This window comes from Coregonus clupeaformis, chromosome 11 (genome assembly GCF_020615455.1).
Source record: "Coregonus clupeaformis isolate EN_2021a chromosome 11, ASM2061545v1, whole genome shotgun sequence".
Lineage (NCBI taxonomy): Eukaryota > Metazoa > Chordata > Actinopteri > Salmoniformes > Salmonidae > Coregonus > Coregonus clupeaformis.
In genome coordinates this window covers 3,050,747-3,078,177 of record NC_059202.1, presented here as the reverse complement: position 1 = coordinate 3,078,177, position 27,431 = coordinate 3,050,747, and the positions used below count along the sequence as shown (strand labels likewise).

The 27,431-nt window shown below is 42.9% G+C and overlaps 1 protein-coding gene across 2 annotated transcripts; it reads left to right on the top strand.

The window, feature by feature from the left end:
* Positions 1-973: 973 nt before the first annotated feature.
* Positions 974-27,365, top strand: LOC121576992 (synembryn-B). Of its 2 annotated transcripts, none has more exons than XM_041890651.2 (10): positions 974-1,260; positions 2,153-2,200; positions 2,316-2,936; positions 4,751-4,845; positions 5,551-5,701; positions 6,424-6,519; positions 8,365-8,509; positions 12,511-12,655; positions 14,706-14,825; positions 27,155-27,365. In XM_041890651.2, exons 1-10 carry the CDS (start codon positions 1,177-1,179, stop codon positions 27,261-27,263), a joined length of 1,614 nt encoding a protein of 537 aa, XP_041746585.1. In that variant the 5' UTR covers positions 974-1,176; the 3' UTR covers positions 27,264-27,365. The 2 variants fall into 2 exon arrangements, with proteins under 2 accessions (XP_041746585.1, XP_041746584.1); XM_041890650.2 differs by having other exon boundaries at positions 6,421-6,519.
* The last annotated feature ends 66 nt before the right edge of the window (positions 27,366-27,431 follow it).

Genomic DNA, 27,431 nt, shown 5'->3' with positions numbered 1-27,431 from the left:
CCGTCGCAAGACCCACTGGTTGATGCTTATTTATAAAACCCTCTTAGGCCTCACTCCCCCCTATCTGAAATGCCTACTGCAGCCCTCATCCTCCACATACAACACCCATTCTGCCAGTCACATTCTGTTAAAGGTCCCCAAAGCACACACATCCCTGGGTCGCTCCTCTTTTCAGTTCGCTGCAGCTAGCGACTGGAACGAGCTGCAAAACACAGTAAAACTGGACAGTTTTATCTCCATCTCTTCATTCAAAGACTCAATCATGGACACTCTTACTGACAGTTGTGGCTGCTTTGCGTGATGTATTGTTGCCTCTACCTTCTTGCCTTTGTGCTGTTGCCTGTGCCCAATAATGTTTGTACCATGTTTTGTGCTGCTACCATGTTGTGCTGCTGCCATGTTGTGTTGCCATGTGGTGTTGCTGCCATGCTGTGTTGTTGTCTTAGGTCTCTCTTTATGTAGTGTTTTGGTGTCTCTCTTGTCGTGATGTGTGTTTTATCTTATTTTATTTTATCCCCGTCCCCGCAAGGAGGCCTTTTGCCTTTTGGTAGGCCTTCATTGTAAATAAGAATTTGTTCTTAACTGACTTGCCTAGTTAAATAAAGGTTAAATAAAAAAAGTGCAGGAGCTTCTTGCTGGAATTTGTAGTCTTGCTAGAGATGAAGTTCAGGAGCTTCCTGATGGAATTTGTAGTCTTGCTGAGGTCTTCTCTGTTGCTAATTAGCATTTTGCCTTTTTGAGAGTAAATTGAGGCTAATATATTGTTAAGACTCACCTTGTCGAGAGAGAATTACACGGTTATCAAAACGTACTGCCAAGGTAAGTCTACACCAAACATAAACGTAATTTGAGGTATTTGTAAAATTCATTATGTGAAAAATGAATGGTGGAAAGACAATTGGAACCATTTCTGTGTTTGACTGCTAGGTTTTATGGGTATTATGACGAGTCCACAGTGGGGGACTATAGGCAGATCACGGACCTTGTATGCTCCCACGGTTTCGATGAGATCGTGACGTTGACTGGTGAAAGTTGAAACAAGGAAGAACGGTGTATGTAGCCGGAGCCAGCTGTGTACTGTATGTCAGACGAATACAAAAAAATAGGGGGCTGCACATTATTCAGAAACGTACTCTAACGTTACAATTCTTGAATTGTCATCGAAATATTTTAAGAATGGATTTAAACAGTATCCTGTCTCAGCTCGAGACAAACAATGAAGATGAAATTACAAGGCTTTTGCACCAGTACAACGGAGAGGTGGGTGGGATTCTCATCGCTTTGACGTCAACCAAAACAAAGTTATTAGCTAGCTAGCTAGCCAGCCATCTAAAAACGTTTACACAAGCATAGCTGCTAAAATGAATACTAAAACTATATGTCTAGAACTTGCATTTCCCCTCTCATTTTTGCAAGGAATCAACGAGTTTAAAGCCTATTGCTGTGTTCCAGGAAGCATGTTTTCGTCCTGGCTAGCTTGGTTGCTAGCTAACGTTAGCTAGTGTTGTGTCCAAATATTGTATGGTATCTCTTTGTAATCATGTACTGTAGCTAGCTATGCATGCAATGACAGCATGCGTATATAATTCAATTTTCTAGTTAGCTCCCATTTAGTGATAGCTATTACAGCACTTCCTGCTGTAACTTGAGCTAGCTAACTAGGTAAGTTTGCTAGCTAACGTTGTTAGCCGCTGTCACTGATAACCAGACAGAGAGCCTGATGGCGGTAGACTTGGCATTACACTCGAATATCCTAGCTAATGCACTCATGGTTCTGCTCTGTCTGCAGAAGCTATTTACTTTATCTTAGAAACATTACTGAGAATATGTGGTCCTCTGTAGCTCAATTGGTAGAGCATGGCGCTTGTAACGCCAGCGTAGTGGGTTCGGGACCACCCATACGTAAAATTGTATGCACACATGACTGTAAGTCGCTTTGGATAAAAGCGTCTGCTAAATTATATTATATTTTATTCATGCACTATTGCACAGAAGGTGACAAAGCACATTTAGCATATGCATTTGCCTTTTCTCTCATTAGGCTATGTGTATTTAGCCTTGTTGACGTAACTCACATGGTACACAGCGAGGGAGAACTGCCAGGAAGACTGAGTTTGGTGTCAGCCAGACTAATGTACACCATCTTTTTCAGAATAGTCGCACATTCACCTTTGACCCAAAAGAGGAGGACCTACGAAGTGTAAGTAAACAGTAAACACTCTGCCTTGTCAGATGCTTCACTTTCACTTATAGCCTAGATAATGCTTCTGCCCCCTGTGTGTTTGATGATGAACCAACCTTCTCTCCCTGTGCAGAGGCTGTGTCAGGGTCTGCTGACTGTGCTGGGGAGGCAGGTTGGGTCCTGCTGCCAGAGCACCTGCCTGGAGACCCTTCGCATCCTGTCCCGGGACAAGCGGGTCCTGGGCCCTGTGGGCACCCGGGAGGGCATGCTGGTCCTGGCCGAGCTGGCTCGGCTGCAAGGGGGAGAGGAGGGGGGTGACAGCATGCAGGAGGAGGCCCAGACAGAGGAGGAAGAGAGGGTGGTGGTGGAGGCCCTTAAGTGCCTGTGTAACGTGGTGTTTAACAGCGCGGCGGCACAGCAGGTGGGCGCCGACGTGCAGCTGGCGCGGGGTCTGTGTGCCCGCCTGCACGCCGCCCGTGCCGGGCACCACGAGGTGGGCCTGTTCTCCCTGCGCCTGCTCTTCCTGCTCTCGGCACTGCGGCCAGACGTCCGGGGGGGCCTCCAGAGGGAGCTGCATGCCGTGGGGCTCCTCACAGAGGTGCTGGAGCGTACCCTGGACGTACGCTGGGTGGGCCCCTACGAGGCGGCCCCTCCAGGCCCCCAGGCCTTGCCTATCCCTGCTGAAGACAACGAGAGGGCCATGGAGGCCCTGAAAGCCTTGTTCAACCTCACACTGTCTGACACCAGCGATGAGGTGAGTTACACCCACTGTCTGTTACAGAATGTTTTCCTTTTTAAAGAGGATATGTACACTGTACTTGTAATATGGCATTCACATGGTCCTGTATGGCTCAGTTGGTAGAGCATGGCGCTTGCACCGCCAGGCTTGTGGGTTCGATTCCCAGGGCCACCCATACATAAAGCTATGCACACATGACACTTTGGATAAAAGTGTCTGCTAAATGGCTATTATTATTATTATATTATTCAGAGCTCACAGAAGGCTAGACACTGCAGTCATGAGCACAGTGCATGTGTTTAGAGTTACTGCATGAACATAAATGCTTTGCATCTCACTGGCTGTGGATGGACACATCTCCTTGCATATTTAGTATTTAGAATTCAGCATTGAAGCCACCAAGGCTGTTATTTAAAGATAGAGTAACAGTAAGACACTTGGCTTTATTGAGTGACATCCCTTAATAGAAAGCCCTAACTAAGCCTGCACAGAAATAAGAGGTTTATCAGCTATCTGACCTCGTTTAAGCCCCTTTGGCACCTTTACAGCTTTCTTGATTAGCCAGGGGGAGTTTGTGAAATAATCGTATGTCACTCACCCCCCTCAATGCTCGCTCAGCCTATAGTGTCACAGCATCACATCATGAAGCAGAGGAGCACATCCCGCTGCTAAATCGTAGATATGAATCTGTCGGATCCGTTACTGAATGTCTGTCTGTGATAATTTGACATGCAAAAAGTGTCATTGATATTTATACATTTGCGAAGCGTTCTCTAATTCAGGCTGGTCAGGAGAGCTGCCTGCTTTAACTGCTGGCTCGTATTGTGCCTCAAAGTGCTATTGGTCCAAATATGTTTTTCTCCATGTTGGTTGTGAGATTGTGGATTTTCATGATCGGGGCTGATCACCCTTGCCTCTCACCATTGTAGCTGACATCTTGTTGAGTCCCTCCCATCCCAGCGTTGACAGAGAGGAAAAGGCGAAGCTAGAGGGAAAACTGGGACCAAAATCTGTGTTCTGCAGCAGGTGGCGTTTTTTTTTTTTTCTCAACAAGCGAGTTTTTGTATGGAGGTAAATGTGTCGAATTTGATTAACAAAAAAATTAATGGCTTATTTGCTACGTGTGACTTATTAATCGAATATACGTTTTGTAATGCTTAGGTTGTTACGAGTGTACTGATATAAGTAGGAACATGTGACATCCCAGCAACATTGAGAAAAAACACTATTGGATTTGTGCCTGTTGTTCACAGGCGTATCTGCCCTCTCATTGGCTAGAATGGTCCCACCTGGTCTTGCCTCCTCCCAACTACCTTCCATTTATTTTCATTGTCAGAGCGGCCACTTGAGTATCTGGTCAATATAATTAATAATCTGTGGCGTTGGTCAGAAAAGCCCTGTGTTCATCTCATGAGTCAATCCCACATGGTCATTTGCATGGAATGGAAAGCCTGTGTGCTCAGTGACTCGCAGCTCTTAGGTCTGACTACCAGGTTTTGGAAATCCGAAATCCGGAAATCCTTAATTCCTCTCATCTTTCCACAATCTCCATAGTTACAGTCCCTCCCTTTCTCTCGCTCTCTCTGTTCATGCCTTTATTTTTTTTACATTTTACCCCAGCATTGGAATTATAAATGTTATCTAAATGATAGGGGTTATGAGCTGTCGTCCTATGTTTTCTTTTTGACATGACTGCCTCCCCTTTCCGCTTCTTCCACAGCTAATTATATCCTGCTTACCCCTACCTGCTCAGTTCCTCCCCTCCTTTTGTTTGAACCAATGAAATGCTTCCTTAAGGATCACGCTGTTGTACATCCTTCATTTGATAGGATGGTGACCACCAGCTCCGCCTCATCACCGCCATCATGCGCCATCAATTGATGCTAAAGACTCAGACAGAGGACAAAACAGAGGAAGCACACAGGTTGGCAACCCTTCTCCTCGCTGCTCTCCACATAACAGGGCAAAACTGCATCCTTAAAGTACACATTCATCATTTGGTTTGTGCAAATTAATCACCATCCAATGATTACTCTCTGTAGTCAACAGTGACAGCATCCAGTTTATGAGAAAGTTAAAACTTTAAGCCAAGACTGTTTTTAGAAGTCATTTGGCAGTATGTATTTTCCGGACATCTCGTTGATGGGAATTAACAACAACGTTGTTTTTAGAAGGACATGAGAGAATGTAAAGAATGTTTGGCTAGATGGTGGCACTGAAGGAGTGTCATGTAAAAGTGATTGATAATACTCCCTGTGGTCCTATGGATTATGTTGTTGTGTCCCTCTGATCACAGGGGTTTAGCCCATTGTCCAGACTCCAAAGTAGACCTTTAGTCCTTGTCTGTTTAGACTTATTGAATGCCCTGTGGTCTTGACACAAACACAACAACTATAAGAAGGTATAACTACCCAACGTGTCTTCATGCTAGACGGAAGTGCTTGTAACAAACAAGTAGTCTTCAAAAAGTTTAATGATCGGTAGAAAACAATGGCATGCATGTAGCCTATTCTTAAGAACGAAACCACATGTATCATTTGTTAATCCTTCCTACATGCTATAACCAATGACTTAACCACTGTCCTTCCTCCTCCTCCTTTTTCCTCATGTCTTCCTTCTTCTCCTCCAGCCACGCCATCAACCTGCTGAGTAACCTGCCAGTGTCATGTCTGGATGTGCTGATTGACATGCCGGTCCAGGGGGGCCAGGAGGAGTACAGCGGGAAGAACATGGACGCTGTGCAGGTGCTACTGGACTTCATGGAGAAGAGGATAGACAAGGTAAGAACGGGTGAACCAAAAACATTGGGGCGAATCCTTCCACTTAAGTCAAATGTTCACTTAAAGTCACTTACATTTTCACTGAGGCGGCAGGTAGCCTAGCGGTTAAGTGCATTGGGCCAGTAACCGAAAGTTCGCTGGTTCGAATCCCCGAGCTGACTAGGAACAAATCTGTCAATGTGCCCTTGTGCAAGGCACTTAACCAAAATTGCTCCTGTAAGTCGCTCTGGAAAATAGCGTCTGCTAAATGACCAAAATGTAAATGTCTCTCACTGACATTAATGGACGTGTAATTGAAAATTTGACTTCAGTGGAAGTTTGGATTCGCCCCATTTTGTGTGTGTGCGATATCGGACTGCACAGAATCACTTATCTACAAACCAAGCCTTGCTGATTCTGCTCCTTTCTTCAAACTGATTGCCTCATCTTGGTGGCTGCCACCACAAGACTTTTGCAGTCTACTGAACAAGCCAATGAAATGATGCGGAAATCCTGGCCATCCTATTAGAAGCTGTCCACACAACATAGAAAGTGAATTAGTAATATGAAAAAAAAAAAAAAAAACATGTATGCACTCACTAACTGTAAGTCGCTCTGGATAAGAACGTCTGCTAAATGACTAAAATGTAAATGTAATAAATTCCTGAATAGTTATATTACTAATGGTCCACACACCAACTGCTACAGCGTCACTCGCCTCATGTGTGTCTCATTCCAAGCAGGGTGCCAACTACAAAGAGGGGCTGACCCCAGTGCTCAGCCTGCTGACCGAGGGCTCCAGGTACCACAGGGAGATCCGCAGATACATCAAGACACAGGTAGGGCACTGGAGCTAGCGGGGCCTTGAGCTTGAACACACACTTTATGGGCATGTTCTAATCTATCCTATCCTTATACATAAAAAGTGATGCAAAATTAAGATCTTCAAAACTAGTGAAACTACTTCTTCAGTGTGAAATGCATATGAAATGCATATATACTGAACAAAAATATAAACGCAACATGTAAAGTGTTGGTCCCATGTTTCATGAGCTGAAATAAAAGATCCCAGAAATGTTCCATACACACAAAAAGCTTATTTCTCTCAGATGTTTTGCACAAATATGTTTACATCCCTGTTAGTGAGCATTTCTCCTATGCCAAGATAATCCATCCACCTGACAGGTGTGGCATATCAAGAAGCTGATTAAACAGCATGATCATTACACAGGTGCACCTTGTGCTAGGGACAATAAAAGGCCACTCTAAAATGTGTAGTTTTGTCACACAACACAATGCCACAGATGTCTCAAGTTGAGGGAGCGTGCAATTGGCATGGTGACTGCAGGAATGTCCACCAGAGCTGTTGCCAGATAATGTAATGTTCATTTCTCTACCATAAGCCACCTCCAACGTTGTTTTAGAGAATTTGGCAGTACGTCCAACCGGCCTCACAACCGCAGACCACATGTAACCACTCCAGGCCAGAACCTCCACATCCGGCTTCTTCACCTGCGGGATCGTCTGAGACCAGCCACCCGGACAGCTGATGAAACTGTGGGTTTGCACAACCGAAGAATTTCTGCACAAACTGTCAGAAACTGTCTCAGGGAAGCTGCGTGCTCGTCGTCCTCACCAGGGTCTTGACCTAACTGCAGTTTGGCGTCATAACCGACTTCAGTGCGCAAATGCTCACCTTCGATGGCCACTGGCATGCTGGAGAAGTGTGCACTTCATGGATGAATCCCAGTTTCAACTGTACCGGGCAGATGGCAGACAGTGTGTATGGTGTTGTGTGGGACAGCGGTTTGCTGATGTCAATGTTGTGAACAGAGTGCTCCATGGTGGTGGTGGGGTTATGGTATGGGCAGGCAAAAGCTACGGACAACAAACACAATTGCATTTTATCGATGGCAATTTGAATGAACAGCGATACAAGGTCTTGAGGCCCATTGTTGTGCCATTCATCCACCGCCATCACCTCATACAGTATTTCAGCATGATAATGCATAGCCCCATGTCGTAAGGATCTGTACACAATTCCTGGAAGCTGAAAATGTCCCAGTTATTCCATGGCCTGCATACTCATCAGACATGTCACCCATTGAGCATGTTTGGGATGCTCTGGAACGACGTGTATGACATCGTGTTCCAGTTCCCGCCAATATCCAGCAATTTTGCACAGCCATTGAAGAGAAATGTGACGACATTCCACAGGCCACAATCAACAGCCTGATCAACTCTATGCGAAGGAAATGTGTTGCGCTTCATGAGGCAAATGGTGGTCACGCCAGATACTGACTGGTTTTCTGATCCACGTCCCTACCTTTAAAAAAAAATAGCTAGCTATGACCAACAGATGCATATCTGTATTCCCAGTCATGTGAAATCCATAGATTAGGGCCTAATTAATTTATTTCAATTAACTGATTTCCTTAAATGAACTGTAACTCAGCAAATTCGTAGAAATTGTTGCATAATGCGTTTATATATTTTTTCAGTGTATTTAGATCACATATCTTACAACATAACTTCTATCTGTCCAGATTACATTTCTTCTATCATATCCTCCAGCAGTGGCAGATGGGTCATTCGCTGGCCTGATCACTCAGTTCACTAGTCTAGTGTACTACAGTGTTAGTTTTCATTGAGGCTCTGCCCTTGTTGGCTGTGTGTGTCTCCAGGTGCTGCCCCCGCTGAAGGAGGTCAAGGTCCGGCCGGAGATAGGGTCCACCGTTAGGAACAAACTGGTGCGCCTCATGACCCACGTGGACATGGGCGTGAAGCAGAGCGCCGCAGAGTTCCTCTTCGTCCTCTGCAAAGAGAGTGGTGAGAGAGCGAGATGGAGCAGGCTGTATGATAGGGATGTGCACTGTTATTCAAATATCTGAACGGTTAGTATTCGAATACTTGTTTGAATATTCATTTTTGCAGAATGATTGGCCTATTTTTAACACTGAAAAGGCTTTTCTAAATTAAAATATTCATGTGACATTGTTACATACAAGGATATACAATGACTTTTGAAATTATAATTTAAGAAAACGACAGACTTTTCAATGTAGTTTTTATGACGTGCGCACCGTAAATGTGTAGCTTGTTGTATATGTTGGGCTCAATGTGTAGCAAGTGGAGTGACAGTTCACTTAATGCAATGCAAGAGGGAATAAAATAACGGAATTAAAAGTTAGCGAAAATGAGAAGGAGTAGGCTACAACAAGCAACCAACAATTTGGCTGTTGTTTTAACTGAATGGGGGTGGGAAGAAAGCGCAGCATGTGGCCTCAATTATCCTAGCTAGCTAGCTTCTCTAGGCTACTCCAGTCAAGACAGGCACTGTTATAGGGTATAATAAATAACATTGTGGCTGCTACAAGTTAGCTAGTCTTGGCTGTAGCCGAGTTGTCTTGGGTACTGGTCGTCACAGCTTCAATAGCCACAGTCATAAACCCCGCCCATTTCCAAAAATTATCTTCTTCACCCCCTAAGGTCGATGTCCGCGCCCCGTGTAAATATAATTAGCATAATAATAAAAATCCCCATACAAATCTGTCAGTTTAAGCTAGAGATATGTTTTTTTGCAGCGCATCCGCCTATGTCGCACTTCCACATCTGCAGTGAAATGTAGAGCTAGAGCTAGAGCTGTGTTTGTCAGACCGTGAGACATCTCACAAAATTGTCTGTAGGGTCCGAACGGTTTGGCCTACAAACTATTATGACCCCTCTATGGAAAGGTGAGACAACACGTACATGTCGGTTGTTATGCTCTAGGACGCCTACAGGCCTCACAAGATTCATCTGAAGGTCCCCTGGTACCAGTTGAAAAAATGAATGGAAGTATATATGGAGATTGTTTAGTGCCAATAATAAGGGGTTAAATACATGTAAAGAAATAATAATAACAACTAATGTTTCCTAATCTTTCTTATATCTCTCAGATATACAGTGCATTGCGGGAAGTATTCAGACCCCTTGACTTTTTCCACATTTTGTTACATTACAGCCTTAATCTAAAAAAAAACAATTTTTTTGATCCCCTCAATCTACACACAATATCCTATAATGACAAAGCAAAAACAGGTTTTTAGAAATGTTTGCAAATGTATTAAAAAGAAAAAATTGAAATATCACATTTACATAAGTATTCAGACCATTTACTCAGTACTTTGTTGAAGCACCTTTGGCAGCGATTACAGCCTTGAGTCTTCCTGGGTATGACGCTACAAGCTTGGCACACCTGTATTTGGGGAGTTTCTCCCATTCTTCTCTGCAGATCCTCTCAAGCTCTGTCAGGTTGGATGGGGAGCGTTGCTGCACAGCTATTTTCAGGTCTCTCCAGAGATGTTCAATCGGATTCAAGTCCGGGCTCTGGCAGGGCCACACAAGGACATTCAGAGACTTGTCCCGAAGCCACTCCTGCGTTGTCTTGGCTGTGTGCTTAGGGTTGTTGTCCTGTTGGAAGGTGACCCTTCGCCCCAGTCTGACATCCTGAGCGCTCTGGAGCAGGTTTTCATCAAGGATCTCTCTGTACTTTGCTCTGTTCATCTTTTTTCTGACTAGTCTCCCAGTCCCTGCCACTGAAAAACATCCCCACAGCATGATGCTGCCACCACCATGCTTCACCGTAGCGATGGTGTCAGGTTTCCTCCAGACGTGACGCTTGGCATTCAGGCCAAAGAGTTCAATCTTGGTTTCATCAGACCAGAGAATCTTGTTTCTCATGGTCTGAAAGTCCTTTAGGTGCCTTTTGGCAAACTCCAAGTGGGCTGTCATGTGCCAATACTGAGGAGTGGCTTCCGTCTGGCCGCTCTACCATAAAGGCCTGATTGGTGTGGTGCTGCAGAGATGGTTGTCCTTCTGGAAGGTTCTCCCATCTCCACAGAGGAACTCTGAAGCTCTGTCAGAGTAACCATCGGGTTCTTGGTGACCTCCCTGACCAAGGCCCTTCTCCCGATTGTTCAGTTTGGCCGGGCGGCCAGCTCTAGGAAGAGTCTTGGTGGTTCCAAACTTATTCCATTTAAGAATGATGGAGGCCACTGTGTTCTTGGGGACCTTCAATGCTGCAGAAATTTTTTTGTACTCTTCCCCAGATCTGTGCCTCGACACAATCCTGTCTCTCAACTGTGGGACCTTATTTAGACAGGTGTGTACCTTTCCAAATCATGTCCAATCAATTGAATTTACCACATGTGGACTCCAATCAAGTTGTAGAAACATCTCAAGGATGATCAATTGAAACAGGATGCACCTGAGCTTAATTTCAAGTGTCATAGCAAAGGGTCTGAATACTTATGTAAATACGGTATTTTTTTTTTATATTTTTTTTTATCGGCCAAAAAACAAACTGTTTTCGCTTTGTCATTATGGGGTATTGTGTGTAGATTGAGGGAAAAAAATAATTTAATCAATTTTAGAATAAGGCTGTAAGGTAACAAAATGTGGAAAAAGTCAAGGGGTCTGAATACTTTCCGAATGCACTGTAGGACAGACACTTCAAAACAAACTTCCTTTTGATTTTTTTGTGTGGGACTATCTGTTGTTCCATGTAGTGAATGTTATTCAATGTGTTTTGATGGGCTAATAGCAGTAAGGCCAAATAAAATGTATAAAAAAATATCTATATATATTTTTTTGATACTTCAAGGGTCTTAAAATTCTAAATCAAATAGCAAAATTATCCTTGGTATGACTGTTTTAAAACTATTCCATATAGCTTAATAGAACCCTCCACCCCCCGGCTTAGACAGGGCTTAAACTCTTATGGGTTAAAATGAAAGATGCACTATGCAAAAATGTCAGTTTATGTGACAAAACAAGCAAGTATAGTGTAGAGCAGTGTTTCCCAAACTCGGTCATGGGGACCACAAGGGGTGCACGTTTTGGTTTTTGCCCTAGCACTAGACAGCTGATTAAAGTATGAAAAACTTGATGATTATTTGATTATTATCCCCGTGTAGCTCAGTTGGTAGAGCATGGCGCTTGCAACGCCAGGGTTGTGGGTTCGATTTCCACGGGGGGCCAGTATGATTTAAATAAAAAATAAAATTATGCACTCACTAACTGTAAGTCGCTCTGGATAAGAGCGTCTGCTAAATGACTAAAATGTAAAAATGTAAAATTTGAATCAGCTGTGTAGTGCTAGGACAAGAACCAAAACGTGCATCCGTTGGGGTCCCGAGGACCGAGTTTGGGAAACACTGGTGTAGAGAATCATTGTACCATCTAAACCTCTGTGAAGTATATGTTCCATAACCAAAAATATTGTATTTTCAGCTGTTTGAAGCTGGTGTACAAAACCGAAAGTAAAAGAAACGAAATTTAAGAACGGAGGGCAAAGAAATAGCGCACATAGAACAGATCTACCGCTTCTTAGACTTGCTGACAGATCGATAACACACATTTGTATGTGAATTTGGTTGGGGTCACCCAAAAAGTTATATATTGCAGCTCTAAATTTTGAACCCTAACCACACTGCTAACCTGATATCTAACCCTAACCTTAAATTAAGACCAAAAAGCTAAAATATTTAGCCAATTTTGACTTTGTGGCTATAGAAGCGAGTGGAAACCTTGTGTACTGCGTCTCTCTCTCTTCCTCCGTCTGCTCCCTCCCATCTCACCGGCCCCTCCGCTGCTGCAGCAATTGAGCTCCAGCGCCTCTCCCTCGCTCAGCAGTGTTCAGGTTAAAATCTTAAAACACCACGTATTTCGGATATCCAACAAAAATTCATGATACTATTCGAATAGTGAAATGATTTCAAACCCCCACCCCTACCTACAGTACAGTTGTCCATCATGTTGTACTGATTTCTCCCCCTCTAATCCTCCAGTGGACCACCTGTTGAAGTACACTGGGTACGGTAACGCAGCAGGACTCCTGGTGGCTCGAGGCCTGCTGGCAGGGGGGCGAGGAGAGACTCTGTACTCAGACGACGAAGACTCTGACACCGAAGAGTACAAATCGGCTAAACCTTTGTGAGTAGGCAGGAGCTTTGAATACAGGACCATAGACACACATGCCTTGCTTTGAATTACTAAATGTATGGATTAAATGTTGGGTTGGCTTTAGGGTGTGTCATGGGAGTGCCCACAACATTTATTTAACTACAACAGAATCCATTGGGCCAAGGGGTGTTTTCTAGTGGCCAGGGCTGTTCAATGTCGGTCCTGGAGGGCCGGAACACTTCGGTTTTTTATCCTCTCCTTCTTCTATCCTTCTATAGACCTGGGACACCAGGTGAGTGCAATTACAGTGAGGGAAAAAAGTATTTGATCCCCTGCTGATTTTGTACGTTTGCCCACTGACAAAGAAATGATCAGTCTATAATTTTAATGGTAGGTTTATTTGAACAGTGAGAGACAGAATAACAACAACAAAATCCAGAAAAACACATGTCAAAAATGGTATAAATTGATTTGCATTTTAATGAGGGAAATAAGTATTTGACCCCCTCTCAATCAGAAATATTTCTGGCTCCCATTTGTCTTTTATACAGGTAACGAGCTAAGATTAGGAGCACACTCTTAAAGGGAGTGCTCCTAATCTCAGCTTGTTACCTGTATAAAAGACACCTGTCCACAGAAGCAATCAATCAATCAGATTCCAAACTCTCCACCATTGCCAAGACCAAAGAGCTCTCCAAGGATGTCAGGGACAAGATTGTAGACCTACACAAGGCTGGAATGGGCTACAAGACCATCGCCAAGCAGCTTGGTGAGAAGGTGACAACAGTTGGTGCGATTATTCGCAAATGGAAGAAACACAAAAGACCTGTCAATCTCCTTTGGCCTGGGGCTCCATGCAAGATCTCACCTCGTGGAGTTGCAATGATCATGAGAACGGTGAGGAATCAGCCCAGAACTACACGGGAGGATATTGTCAATGATCTCAAGGCAGCTGGGACCATAGACACCAAGAAAACAATTGGTAACACACTACGCCGTGAAGGACTGAAATCCTGCAGCGCCCGCAAGGTTCCCTTGCTCAAGAAAGCACATATACATGCCCGTCTGAAGTTTGCCAATGAACATCTAAATGATTCAGAGGAGAACTGGGTGAAAGTGTTGTGGTCAGATGAGACCAAAATCGAGCTCATTGGCATCAACTCAACTCACCGTGTTTGGAGGAGGAGGAATGCTGCCTATGACCCCAAGAACACCATCCTCACCGTCAAACATGGAGGTGGAAACGTAATGCTTTGGGGGTGTTTTTCTGCTAAGGGGACAGGACAACTTCACCGCATCAAAGGGACGATGGACGGGGCCATGTACTGTCAAATCTTGGGTGAGAACCTCCTTCCCTCAGCCAGGGCATTGGAAATGGGTCGTGGATGGGTATTCCAGCATGACAATGACCCAAAACATACGGCCAAGGCAACAAAGGAGTGGCTCAAGAAGAAGCACATTAAGGTCCTGGAGTGGCGTAGCCAGTCTCCAGACCTTAATCCCATAGAAAATCTGTGGAGGGAGCTGAAGGTTCGAGTTGCCAAACGTCAGCCTCAAAACCTTAATGACTTGGAGAAGATCTGCAAAGAGGAGTGGGACAAAAACCCTCCTGAGATGTGTGCAAACCTGGTGGCCAACTACAAGAAACATCTGACCTCTGTGATTGCCAACAAGGGTTTTGCCACCAAGTACTAAGTCATGTTTTGCAGAGGGGTCAAATACTTATTTCCCTCATTAAAATGCAAATCAATTTATAACATTTTTGACATGCGTTTTTCTGGATTTATTTGTTGTTATTCTGTCTCTCACTGTTCAAATAAACCTACCATTAAAATTATAGACTGATCATGTCTTTGTCAGTGGGCAAACGTACAAAATCAGCAGGGGATCAAATACTTTTTTCCCTCACTGTATCTACCAGGTAGAAACAAAAACCAGAAGTGTTTCGGCCCTCCAGCACTGGAATTGAACAGCCCTGCGTCTTGCCAAACATTCAGGACAGCCAAGCATTGGATCATTATCACAATCATTATTAAGTCTTCTCTCTCTCCTATCTGTTGCCTATCTCTGTCTGTCTCAGCATCAACCCCATCACGGGTCACGTGGAGGAGCCCATGCCTAACCCCATAGAAGACATGACTGAGGAGCAGAAAGAGTACGAGGCCCAGAAACTGGTCAACATGTTCGACAAGTTGTCAAGGTAAACCAACCACCATACAACCTCATCATGTATGAATGCAACTGTGTTTGCCAGCAGTGTTTCTATTCATTGTAACCCTCAATGCCAGATGATTAACCTTTCTGAATGATATAGCTCTGTATCCTGTTTGAATGATTCCCTATGGCTTATTATTTGTGCTCCTAAACCTGAACGTCTGCTGTCTTCATTCATACTGGCCTTTCCTTAGCAAGCAGCACCTAGCACTACTCAGAGAATGATGTGGGTGCGAGGCTGAGCGACACTGAGCGCGCTCCCTGCCAACCAGTTCATTAGAGGAAGAATCTCCTGCCGTTAGCCCCGGTGCTCAATTAGGCCCCGGCCATACCGCCTCGGCCGCCGCTGCATTCAGCTGGAGTCAATGGAAGCCACCGCCGTCGGCGCTGCAGTATCATTACCAGCACGCCATTAATTAGCGTCCTAATTGGCCCACACTGTGGGGTCGGAAGCCCTCGGCTCCTTTCTACTCCTTTATGTGGTACTTTATGTCAGGGTTTTTAATAACGTGTCTACTTCCCTTTATTCACCTTTCTCCTCATTCAGCCCAGGAGCAAAACATTGTACGCTAACTGACAAGGGAGTGGGACTGAGACATAGGCACAATTAGAGAGAAGAGGAATTGGTTTGGGGGTGGAGGGGTGAATACGTTTACCGACACAAGAAAAGCTGACGTTGTCATTGTTCAGCCACAGAGAGGGGCTTGAGTCGTAATGAGACGCGTGTGCCTGTCTACAACAGGCTGATTCCTTTCCTCTGAATCCATCCTCCTTCTCCTGTATCCCTCCAGCTCACTATTCTGCTGTGTGTTGGTCGGTGTCAAGTAGACATGGCGAAAGAGAGAGGGTGATGACATAGGCTGCATCCCAAATGCACCCTATTCCCTATATAGTGCAGTACTTTTCACCAGAGCTGGGACTGTATAGAGAATAGGGTGCCATTTGTGATGCAGCCACAGTCGCTGCCCTTCCTATCCAACATGCCACGATGGGCTCTCAGGAGATGGCTCAGGGCCCTGCAAGAATGTGCTTCCCCTTGCAGCTTACCTGCTCCTCCAATTAGCACATGCTCTGAATCTGACCCCCTACACACACACACACACACACACACACACACACACATCTGCTTGCCTGGGTCCTCAGATCCTGCAGAGTGAGGAACAGGACAGGATGCACCATGGGATTAATTGGTAGAACGGACTACAGTGTAGGAGTGTTGTCAGTGGGTGGATGTTTTTCTTGTAGACTCATCTTGTTTTTCACCCTGTTAGAACTTATTATATCTCTATATAGCCCATCTCTGGTTGATTGGGCTTGGCTTGGGACAGGTGGATTGCTGAATGGCTCTCTCTGTCTGAAGATGTCTGTTGAGAGATACTGAAGTGTTCTTAGGAGCAGTTTTGTTGTGTGTTACTGTTTTTGTTGAGTCTGTGTTTCTGAAGTAGGCTAAACCTCAAAAACGTATCTGTCAACAACACTGACCCCATAACCATTAACCTGCCATCTTTCCACCATAGCCTGCCATATACAGTACACAATCAATGTCTCAGTTGTCTCACGGCTTAAAAATCCTTCTTTAACCTGTCTCCTCCCCTTCATCTACACTGATTGAAGTGGATTTAACAGGTGATTTAACATAGCTTTCACCTGGTCAGTCTGTCATGTTTCTAATGTTTTTTGGTCTTCTTGGTTATTGTTGACGGTTTCATGACGCATTTGAGAGAGGATGTGGCACCGTGAAACAGGGTTGTGCGTAGTCGTCAGAACTCACCTTACGTATCTTTCTTTTTCATAAAACAAATTATTTAGTGCTTTTCACTGAAAGGACATCAGATAAGATCTTCAAATTTCCTTAGTGCCGTATTCATACCACACAATCATATTACATGGCTCACCTCCAAGTCTTCTTTATCATGGTCCTCCTCCTGAGCTTTACTCTGTTTTTTGGGGGGAAGGAACCAGGAATGAGGAATTACATGTTAATTTGTGTTTGAATTGTGCAAATGAATGCAAATGGAGCCTTGGTTTTAAGACTTTGATTGGCTAATTCTGTGATAACACATCTGAGAGGGAGCTGGTGGCGCACAGTGCAGATATAATTGGATTAGGATAGAGGGCCTGGTGTGGCTTTGAGGAGATTAGACAGAGCACTGATCCTTTAATTAAACTGACCGACAGAGGAAAGCGGGGAAGGGGAGATGACCAACAATAAGAGAGTTTGTATGTGTGTGTGTGTGTGCACATGTGTTTGAGTGAATGAAGGGGGGATGGGTCGTCATCCAGGGTTCCTGAGCTCCAGATGTAAGAAAAAACAAAGATGTACCACCACCACTCAACAACGGGCCTCTTTAGAAGGTGTAGAATGCGTGACACAGAGGGTTTTGAGGTTCAAAGCAGCACAGGTGGATTGTGGCAGCAACAGATTGGTCTACCAAATGAAACATGTGGGCGTTGGACACTATTGTGTCAAATGTTGAAGGGGAAGATTTCTGAATCCATACCCTGGCACTAAGCATCTGCTAAATGACAAAACAATATCGATATTTGTGGAATGTGCCAATTTCCTATGTGCCTCTTGTTAGGTTCCATGATGGGTTGTTATCAATAAAACGTCACAATACAGTGCAGAGCGTTCGTTTTGGCTGCTGGGGGGCAAGGAGACCACCAGCTCCACTAAAACCATTGACAACTGCGTGCCTTTGTCAAGAGATTTTTAAATAAATGTTTATTTTATTTTATTTTTAGCTATTTGGTTTTAATATCATCACTTCTTGAAGAGCATAGTCAGAACTACACATTTCTGATTATTCCACATTTATCGCCATTTTTAGAGTTATACAGCAAGTAACTGCAAGCTTTTCATGATCAGTAAACATCAATTGATCAATTATTTTCAGATACGTGAGGGTAGCCTATCCATTTGGCATGTAGCTAGCTAGCTAAGCAAACAACGTGCCATTTAGCTTCCTTCATCAGAGATTACACCTTTTGGAAAGAGCTTGACGTCAGCAAGTCCTCATCCTGGTAAAGCTGTCAGTCGGACTACTGTCATAACCACTATAGATGGCAAGCAAATATAGCCATCTAGTTTATCCCCTGAAAGTTAGCTTGTTAACTAGCCATATTGACGTGATCTGATATTTATTTTTATTATAATTTTTTTTAGGGGGTAGATCAGCTTTACTTCCAGCTTATACATACTATATACATTTTATGGACACAGTCAATTTTACAATAATTATATTTTGTTTGTTTTTACTCCTGAACTTCCTCTACCCTCAACCTCTCCGATCATTTTCATGATGTCCATCCGGTTTGCTTCTTTGCATCTTTCTAACTGTGCTCTTTCACAAAAGCTCTCAACCTATAACCTATACAGTGAGGGAAAAAAGTATTTGATGGGCTCCTCCACGTGACCCGTGATGGGGTTGATGCTGAGACAGACAGAGATAGGCAACAGAAAGGAGAGAGAGAAGACTTAATAATGATTGTGATAATGATCCAATGCTTGGCTGTCCTGAATGTTTGGCAAGACGCAGGGCTGTTCAATTCCAGTGCTGGAGGGCCGAAACACTTCTGGTTTTTGTTTCTACCTGGTAGATACAGTGAGGGAAAAAAGTATTTGATCCCCTGCTGATTTTGTATGTTTGCCCACTGACAAAGACATGATCAGTCTATAATTTGAATGATAGGTTTATTTGAACAGTGAGAGACAGAATAACAACAAAAACATCCAGAAAAACACATATCAAAAATGTTATGAATTGATTTGCATTTTAATGATGGAAATAAGTATTTGACCCCTCTGCAAAACATGACTTAGTACTTGGTGGCAAAACCCTTGTTGGCAATCACAGAGGTCAGACGTTTCTTGCAATATGCCATTTAGCAGACGCTTTTATCCAAAGCGACTTACAGTCATGCGTGCATACATTTTTGTGTATGGGTGGTCCCGGGGATCGAACCCACTACCTTGGCGTTACAAGCGCCGTACTCTACCAGCTGAGCTAGTAGGCCACCAGGTTTGCACACATCTCAGGAGGGTTTTTGTCCCACTCCTCTTTGCAGATCTTCTCCAAGTCATTAAGGTTTCGAGGCTGACGTTTGGCAACTCGAACCTTCAGCTCCCTCCACAGATTTTCTATGGGATTAAGGTCTGGAGACTGGCTAGGCCACTCCAGGACCTTAATGTGCTCTTCTTGAGCCACTCCTTTGTTGCCGTGTGTTTTGGGTCATTGTCATGCTGGAATACCCATCCACGACCCATTTTCAATGCCCTGGCTGAGGGAAGGAAGTTCTCACCCAAGATTTGACGGTACGTGGCCCCGTCCATCGTCCCTTTGATGCGGTGAAGTTGTCCTGTCCCCTTAGCAGAAAAACACCCCCAAAGCATATTGTTTCCACCTCCATGTTTGACGGTGGGGATGGTGTTCTTGGGGTCATAGGCAGCATTCCTCCTCCTCCAAACACGGCGAGTTGAGTTGATGCCAAAGAGCTCGATTTTGGTCTCATCTGACCACAACACTTTCACCCAGTTCTCCTCTGAATCATTCAGATGTTCATTGGCAAACTTCAGACAGGCCTGTATATGTGCTTTCTTGAGCAGGGGGACCTTGCGGGCGCTGCAGGATTTCAGTCCTTCACGGCGTAGTGTGTTACCAATTGTTTTCTTGGTGACTATGGTCCTACCTGCCTTGAGATCATTGACAAGATCCTCCCGTGTAGTTCTGGGCTGATTCCTCACCGTTCTCATGATCATTGCAACTCCACGAGGTGAGATCTTGCATGGAGCCCCAGGCCGAGGGAGATTGACAGTTATTTTGTGTTTCTTCCATTTGCGAATAATCGCACCAACTGTTGTCACCTTCTCACCAAGCTGCTTGGCGATGGTCTTGTAGCCATTCCAGCCTTGTGTAGGTCTACAATCTTGTCCCTGACATCCTTGGAGAGCTCTTTGGTCTTGGCCAGGGTGGAGAGTTTGGAATCTGATTGATTGATTGCTTCTGTGGACAGGTGTCTTTTATACAGGTAACAAACTGAGATTAGGAGCACTCCCTTTAAGAGTGTGCTCCTAATCTCAGCTCGTTACCTGTATAAAAGACACCTGGGAGCCAGAAATCTTTCTGATTGAGAAGGGGTCAAATACTTATTTCCCTCATTAAAATGCAAATCAATTTATAACATTTTCTACATGCGTTTTTCTGGATTTTGTTATTGTTATTCTGTCTCTCACTGTTCAATTAAACTACCATTAAAATGATAGATTGATAATTTCTTTATCAGTGGGCAAACGTACAAAATCAGCAGGGGATCAAATATGTTTTTTTCCCTCACTGTATACTTACAGTTGAAGTTGAAAGTTTACATACACTTAGGTTGGAGTCATTAAAACTAGTTTTTCAACCACTCCACAAATTTCTTGTTAACAAACTATAGTTTTGGCAAGTTGGTTAGGACATCTACTTTGTGCATGACACAAGTAATTTTTCCAACAATTGTTTACAGACAGATTATTTCACTTATAATTCACTGTATCACAATTCCTGTGGGTCAGAAGTTTACATACATTAAGTTGACTGTGCCTTTAAACAGCTTGGAAAATTCATGGCTGTAGAAGCTTCTGATAGGCTAATTGACATCATTTGAGTCAATTGGAGGTTTACCTGTGGATGTATTTCAAGGCCTACCTTCAAACTCAGTGCCTCTTTCCTTGACATCATGGGAAAATCAAAAGAAATCAGCCAAGACCTCAGAAGAAATTGTGTAGACCTCCACAAGTCTGGTTCATCCTTGGGCACAATTTTCAAACCCATGAAGGTCCCACGTTCATCTGCACAAACAATAGTACGCAAGTATAAACACCATGGGACCACACAGCCGTCATATCGATCAGGAAGAGACACGTTCTGTCTCCTAGAGATGAACATTCTTTGGTGCGAAAAGTGCAAATCAATCCCAGAACAAAAGCAAAGGACCTTGTAAAGATGCTGGAGGAAACAGGTACAAAATGATCTATATCCACAGTAAAACGAGTTATATATCGACATAACCTGAAAGGCCGCTCAGCAAGGAAGAAGCCATTGCTCCAAAACCGCCATAAAAAAGCCAGACTACGGTTTGCAACTGCACATGGGGACAAAGATCGTACCTTTTGGAGAAATGTCCTCTGGTCTGATGAAACAAAAATAGAACTGTTTGGCCATAATGACCATCATTATGTTTGGAGGAAAAAGGGGGCTGCTTGCAAGCCGAAGAACACCATCCCAACCGTGAAGCACGGGGGTGGCAGCATCATGCTGTGGGGTTGCTTTGCTGCAGGAGGGCCTGGTGCACTTCACAAAATAGATGGCATCATGAGGAAGGAAAATTATGTGGATATATTGAAGCAACATCTCAAGACATCAGTCAAGAAGTTAAAGCTTGGTCGCAAATGGGTCTTCCAAATGCACAATGACCCCAAGCATACTTCCAAAGTTGTGGCAAAATGGCTTAAGGACAACAAAGTCAAGGCATTGGAGTGGCCATCACAAAGCCCTGACCTCAATCCTATAGAACATTTGTGGGCAGAACTGTGTGAGCAAGGAGGCCTACAAACCTGACTCCGTTACACCAGCTCTGTCAGGAGTAATGCGCCAAAATTCACCCAACTTATTGTGGGAAGCTTGTGGAAGGCTACCCGAACCGTTTGACCCAAGTTAAACAATTTAAAGGCAATGCTACCAAATACTAATTGAGTGTATGTAAACTTCTGACCCCACTGGGAATGTGATGAAAGAAATAAAAGCTGAAATAAATCATTCTCTCTACTATTATTCTGACATTTCACATTCTTAAATTAAAGTGGTGATCCTAACTGACCGAAGACAGGGTATTTGTTTTAGGATTAAATGTCAGGAATTGTGAAAAAACTGAGATTAAATGTATTTGGCTAAGGTGTATGTAAACTTCCTACTTCAACTGTATTATGGACACAGTATGCTTTACATTAGTTATCTTGTTGTTATTAGTTGTTGTTAGTTGTTATTAGTCCCATCCTTCAGCTCCATTCAACACCGCTCATCTATCTCTTAACACCATCCATATTGGATTTCTATTTGCCATATACACTGCAAAAAAAATCCTAGATCTGAATGAATGAAATAATCTTATTAAATACTTTTTTCTTTACATAGTTGAATGTGCTGACAACAAAATCACACAAAAATTATCAATGGAAATCAAATGTATCAACCCATGGAGGTCTGGATTTGGAGTCACCCTAAAGATTAAAGTGGAAAACCACACTACAGGCTGATCCAACTTTGATGTAATGTCCTTAAAACAAGTCTAAATGAGGCTCAGTAGTGTGTGTGGCCTCCACGTGCCTGTATGACCTCCCTACAACGCCTGGGCATGCTCCTGATGAGGTGAGGCCAACTCCTGGACAGTCTGGTGCAAAGTGGCGTTGGTGGATGGAGCGAGACATGATGTCCCAGATGTGCTCAATTGGATTCAGGTCTGGGAAACGGGCGGGCCAGTCCATAGCATCAATGCCTTCCTCTTGCATGAACTGCTGACACACTCCAGCCACATGAGGTCTAGCATTGTCTTGCATTAGGAGGAACCCAGGGCCAACCGCACCAGCATATGGTCTCACAAGGGGTCTGAGGATCTCATCTCGGTACCTAATGGCAGTCAGGCTACCTCTGGCGAGCACATGGAGGGCTGTGCGGCCCCCCCAAAGAAATGCCACCCCACACCATGACTGACCCACCGCCAAACCGGTCTTGCTGGAGGATGTTGCAGGCAGCAGAACGTTCTCCACAGCCTCTCCAGACTCTGTCACGTCTGTCACGTGCTCAGTGTGAACCTGCTTTCATCTGTGAAGAGCACAGGGCGCCAGTGGCGAATTTGCCAATCTTGGTGTTCTCTGGCAAATGCCAAACGTCCTGCAAGGGGTTGGGCTGTAAGCACAACCCCCACCTGTGGACGTCGGGCCCTCATACCACCCTCATGGAGTCTGTTTCTGACCGTTTGAGCAGACACATGCACATTTGTGGCCTGCTGGAGGTCATTTTGCAGGGCTCTGGCAGTGCTCCTCCTGCTCCTCCTTGCACAAAGGCGGAGGTAGCAGCCCTGCTGCTGGGTTGTTGCCCTCCTACCGCCTCCTCCACGTCTCCTGATGTACTGGCCTGTCTCCTGGTAGCGCCTCCATGCTCTGGACACGGCGCTGACAGACACAGCAAACCTTCTTGCCACAGCTCGCATTGATGTGCCATCCTGGATGAGCTGCACTACCTGAGCCACTTGTGTGAGTTGTAGACTCCGTCTCATGCTACCACTAGAGTGAAAGCACTGCCAGCATTCAAAGGTGACCAAAACATCAGCCAGGAAGCATAGGAACTGAGAAGTGGTCTGTGGTCACCAACTGCAACACCAGTCCTTTATTGGGGGTGTCTTGCTAATTGCCTATAATTTCCACCTGTTGTCTATTCCATTTGCACAACAGCATGTGAAATGTATTATCAATCAGTGTTGCTTCCTAAGTGGACAGTTTGATTTCACAGAAGTGTGATTGACTTGGAGTTACATTGTGTTGTTTAAGTGTTCCCTTTATTTTTTGGAGCAGTGTATTTTTCAACTGTACTGTGATGTTTTACAAAAGTTCTGAACCCTTCTATTCTCATTGTTTCTACAGATTGTACATTGGAAATAAACATTTTTGCTAAAAGTATTACTATGTTATTGATCGATTGACTATGACTTTTCAGATCACCCAGTAGTGCTATTTGCAGGGTTAGCTCCAGGTAAATATTGCAATCCTTTAGCCATTCCTGGACCTGTGTCCAAAAACAAGCTACAAATGGACAGTACCAAAACAAATGATCTAATGATTCTGTCTCTTCGCAGTAAAATATGCAGAGCTGGGAAGATTGTATCCCCCACATACATAACATTCTATTGGTAGCAAGAATTTTGTATAATAATTTAAATTGAAAAATTCTACGTTTTGAATCCGGCGTGGTTTTGCGTATCAGTTCATAAACACTATGCCATGGAATCGGTACGTCAAAAATCTCTTCCCAACTATCTATATGGGACGGCTGTCAATCCTTTGGTCCTTAACAAAAGTATACCAGTTTCATTTATTAAAAGTTCCTTACTTTTTCCCCCTTCCACTTTCCTCTTCCATTTTTGCGGTAATGCTGCAATTATTTGGTTGTAATTTTGGGTAGAGCAGACAATTCCATATGTCCTACCTATGATATAATTTACGAAGATTATACCTTTATTATTTTTTTTAAGTATGGTTTTTTATCAATTCATATATTTGAGTTTAACCACAATATTTGTTGCATTATTTGTTCTGTCGTTTCTGGAGGATTAAATTGAAATTGCAACCAACTTTCTATGGCTTGTTTTAGAAATGGTGATATTTGGGAGATGATTTCCTTTTCAAATAACTGAAAGTGAGAGGTTGTAATCTGAATAAAGGGAAAAGGGCCATTCTTGAACATTGGGTGAGACAATCTTACTAATTTGCTAGAGAACCAGTTCGGATTTAAGTATAACTTTTGTATGACTGAAGCTTTTAGTGATCGGTCTAATGCTTTAATATTTAATCATTTCTGTCCTCCGAATTCATATTCATTATATAAATAGGCCTGTTTAATTTTGTCTGGCTTGCCGTACCAAATAAAATGGAATATTTTTTTCTCATATAATTAAAAAAACTGTTCGCTAGGCGTAGGCAAGACCATAAGCAAATAGGTAAACTGGGATAATACTAAAGAGTTAATCAAGGTGATTTTTCCACAAATTGACAGGTGTTTACCTTTCCATGGTAGTAAGATCTTATCTATTTTTGCTAACTTTCTATTAAAATGTATTGGAGTGAGATCATATTTCATTTGGGATATGTATTCCGAGTATATCCACATCACCATCAGACCATTTTATTGGTAAACTACATGGTAATGTAAAAATTGTATTTTTTTGTGATCCAATATGTAATATAGTACATTTATCATAATTTGGCATTAATCCAGAGAGGTTAGAAAATGTATCTAGATCCTCTGAGGCTGTCGAGGGATTCTAGTTGTGGATTTAAAAGAAAACATGAGTCATCAGCGTACAATGACACCTTTGTTATTAAGCCCTGGATTTTTAATCCCTTGATATTATTAATGGATCTGATTTTAATAGCTAACATTTCGACGGCCATAATAAAATAGATATGCCGATAGTGGACAACCTTGTTTTACTCCTCTTGACAGTTTAAAACTTTCTGGGAAATAGCCATTATTTACTATTTTACACCTAGGGTTACTATACATGATTTTAACCCATTTTATAAGAGATTATCCAAAATTGAAATGCTCCAGGCATTTATATATAAACCCCAGTCGTACTTTATCAAATGCCTTTTCAAAGTCTGCTATGAATAGCAGGCCTGGTTTCCCAGATTTTTCATAGTGTTCTATTGTTTCTAGTACTTGCCTTTATATTAATCTCCAATATATTGTCCATGTAAAAAAAAACAGTCTGATTAGAATTAATAATGTCCGACCAATACCTTTTTAAATTCTATGCGCTATACATTTTGCTAGAATTTTTGCATCACAACACTGAAGTGTAAGGGGCCTCCAATTTTTTTAATGGACTGGATCTTTATATTTTCCACTTCTATCCTGTTTCAGTAATAATGAAATCAGACCTTCTTCTTGAGTGTCTGATAATCTACTATTTACATAGGAATGGTTAAAACATGATAATAACGGTCCTCTGAGTATATCAAAAAAGGTTTGGTATACCTCAACTGGTATGCCATCCAACCCTGGTGTTTTCCCAGACTTAAAGTCTTTAATTGCATCCAGAAGTTCCTCCTCTGTAATTTCACCTTCACACAAGTCTTTCTATATGGCTGTTAATTTTACATTATCAATAGAAAACAAATCTCTACAATTAGCTTCAGTTAGAGGAGATGGAGGCGATTGAAACAAAAACATATGCTTAAATTACTTTGCTTCCTCCTTCAAAATATAATTTGGTGAATCATGGATGACTGTCATTTGTAACCAGTTTCATTAAATTATTTTTGGTAGCATTTCTATGTTGAAGATTAAAAAATAATTTGGTGCATTTTCCCCCATATTCCATCCAGTTTGCTTTATTTTTATAATATATTACACTTGATCTTTCTTGAATAAGTTTCTCCATTTATTTTTGTTTTTCCTCTAATTTATTCTGAGCCTCTGTTACAGTTTGTATTGCTATCTATCTGTTCTGTTAGACCTTCTATTTCCTTTGTTAGTATGGACTCTTTTGACCTAAATTGCTTTTGTTTTCTAGATGAGTACTGAATTGCATGGCCTCTAAAGGCACATTTAAAAGTGTCCCATACAATAAGGGGATTTGCTGTACCTATGTTATGTCAGAAAAAATCAGTTATGAATTCCTCTGTCCTAGTTATAAACAAGTTATCATCCAATAGGCTTTGATTAAATTTCAAATATCCTCGCCCACGTGGAAATTCAGTAAGAGTAATGTATATGCCAATTATGATGGTCCCCTATCAACACTTTTTAAACTTTTGGTGCCAACGAGAATGACATAAAGAAGTCAAGACGTGCTGTTATTAGCTAGCTAGACAATGTGATTAAACACTCTTAAAAACATTGTTGAAATTGGCAAATGTGCCCTTGTGCTGCTTGACAGGCATCCTCCTAGGGTGCATCCTCTTCTCAACCATGAGTAACTGTGAGACATATTCTGGGTTGTAATGTGTTTGTTTTCCTCTGCACTCCCGCTAGTCTTTGTTGTGTAACTGTGTCTGTCAGCTCCCCAGTGACTATTTGTTTTCTCCTGCTGTGGTTTCCAAACTGTGTGTTGTGAATATCACAAAGTAATATTCTTATGACCCAGCAAATAGACCCAAAGCATGTTCCTGACAGGGTTGTGCTCAATTTGAGTTGAAGGCAGTCAATTCAGGAAGTGATTTGAATTTATAATTCAGAAATGTTTTTTAAATTTATATAAATAGCTTTTACTTTTCAGTTTATTGAGAAGGCATTGAAAATCAATGGCCTTCTTTTAATTATTGAATTGGAATTTTTGTTTACTTCCTGAATTAGCCCAACCCTGGTTTCTAATCACCATCAAACACTGTTCTCCAGAACAGGGTCGCATTCATTTTGAAAGGGAAAGTTTAAACAAGTGTTTCTTATTGGACAAGTTCAGGTAGTTCCGGCCTGTTTCAGTTTGTTTTCTTCCGTTTGGTGCCTAGTGAATACAACCCAGTTGTGATGTTTTTGTGTCTGTTTTTGTGCTCCACAGGCAGCAGCTGATCAGGCCCATGGGGGTGAGGAGGGACGGCACACTGGCGCCCCTAGAAGAGGCTCTTAGACAGCCCACGGCTGACAGCTGCAGCTCAGACTCAGACTAGAGCAACTACGACACAGACCAGACCCCCGTATACAGTGCCTTCAGAAAGTATTCATACCCTTTGACTGATTCCACATTTTGTTGTTACAGCCTGAATTCAAAATTGATTAATTCGATAATTTTTTTCTCAACCAGCTACACAATACCCCATAATGACAAAGTGAAAAAG

What these genes read in the sequence shown, in the direction of transcription:
- LOC121576992 (XM_041890650.2), top strand. Translation starts at nt 1,177, where the DNA reads ATGGATTTAAACAGTATCCTGTCTCAGCTCGAGACAAACAATGAAGAT. An exon ending in AAAACAGAGGAAGCACACAG is followed by an intron (nt 4,846 to 5,550) that starts GTTGGCAACCCT and finishes CTTCTCCTCCAG; the next exon opens with CCACGCCATCAACCTGCTGA. An exon ending in TACAAATCGGCTAAACCTTT is followed by an intron (nt 12,656 to 14,705) that starts GTGAGTAGGCAG and finishes TGTCTGTCTCAG; the next exon opens with CATCAACCCCATCACGGGTC.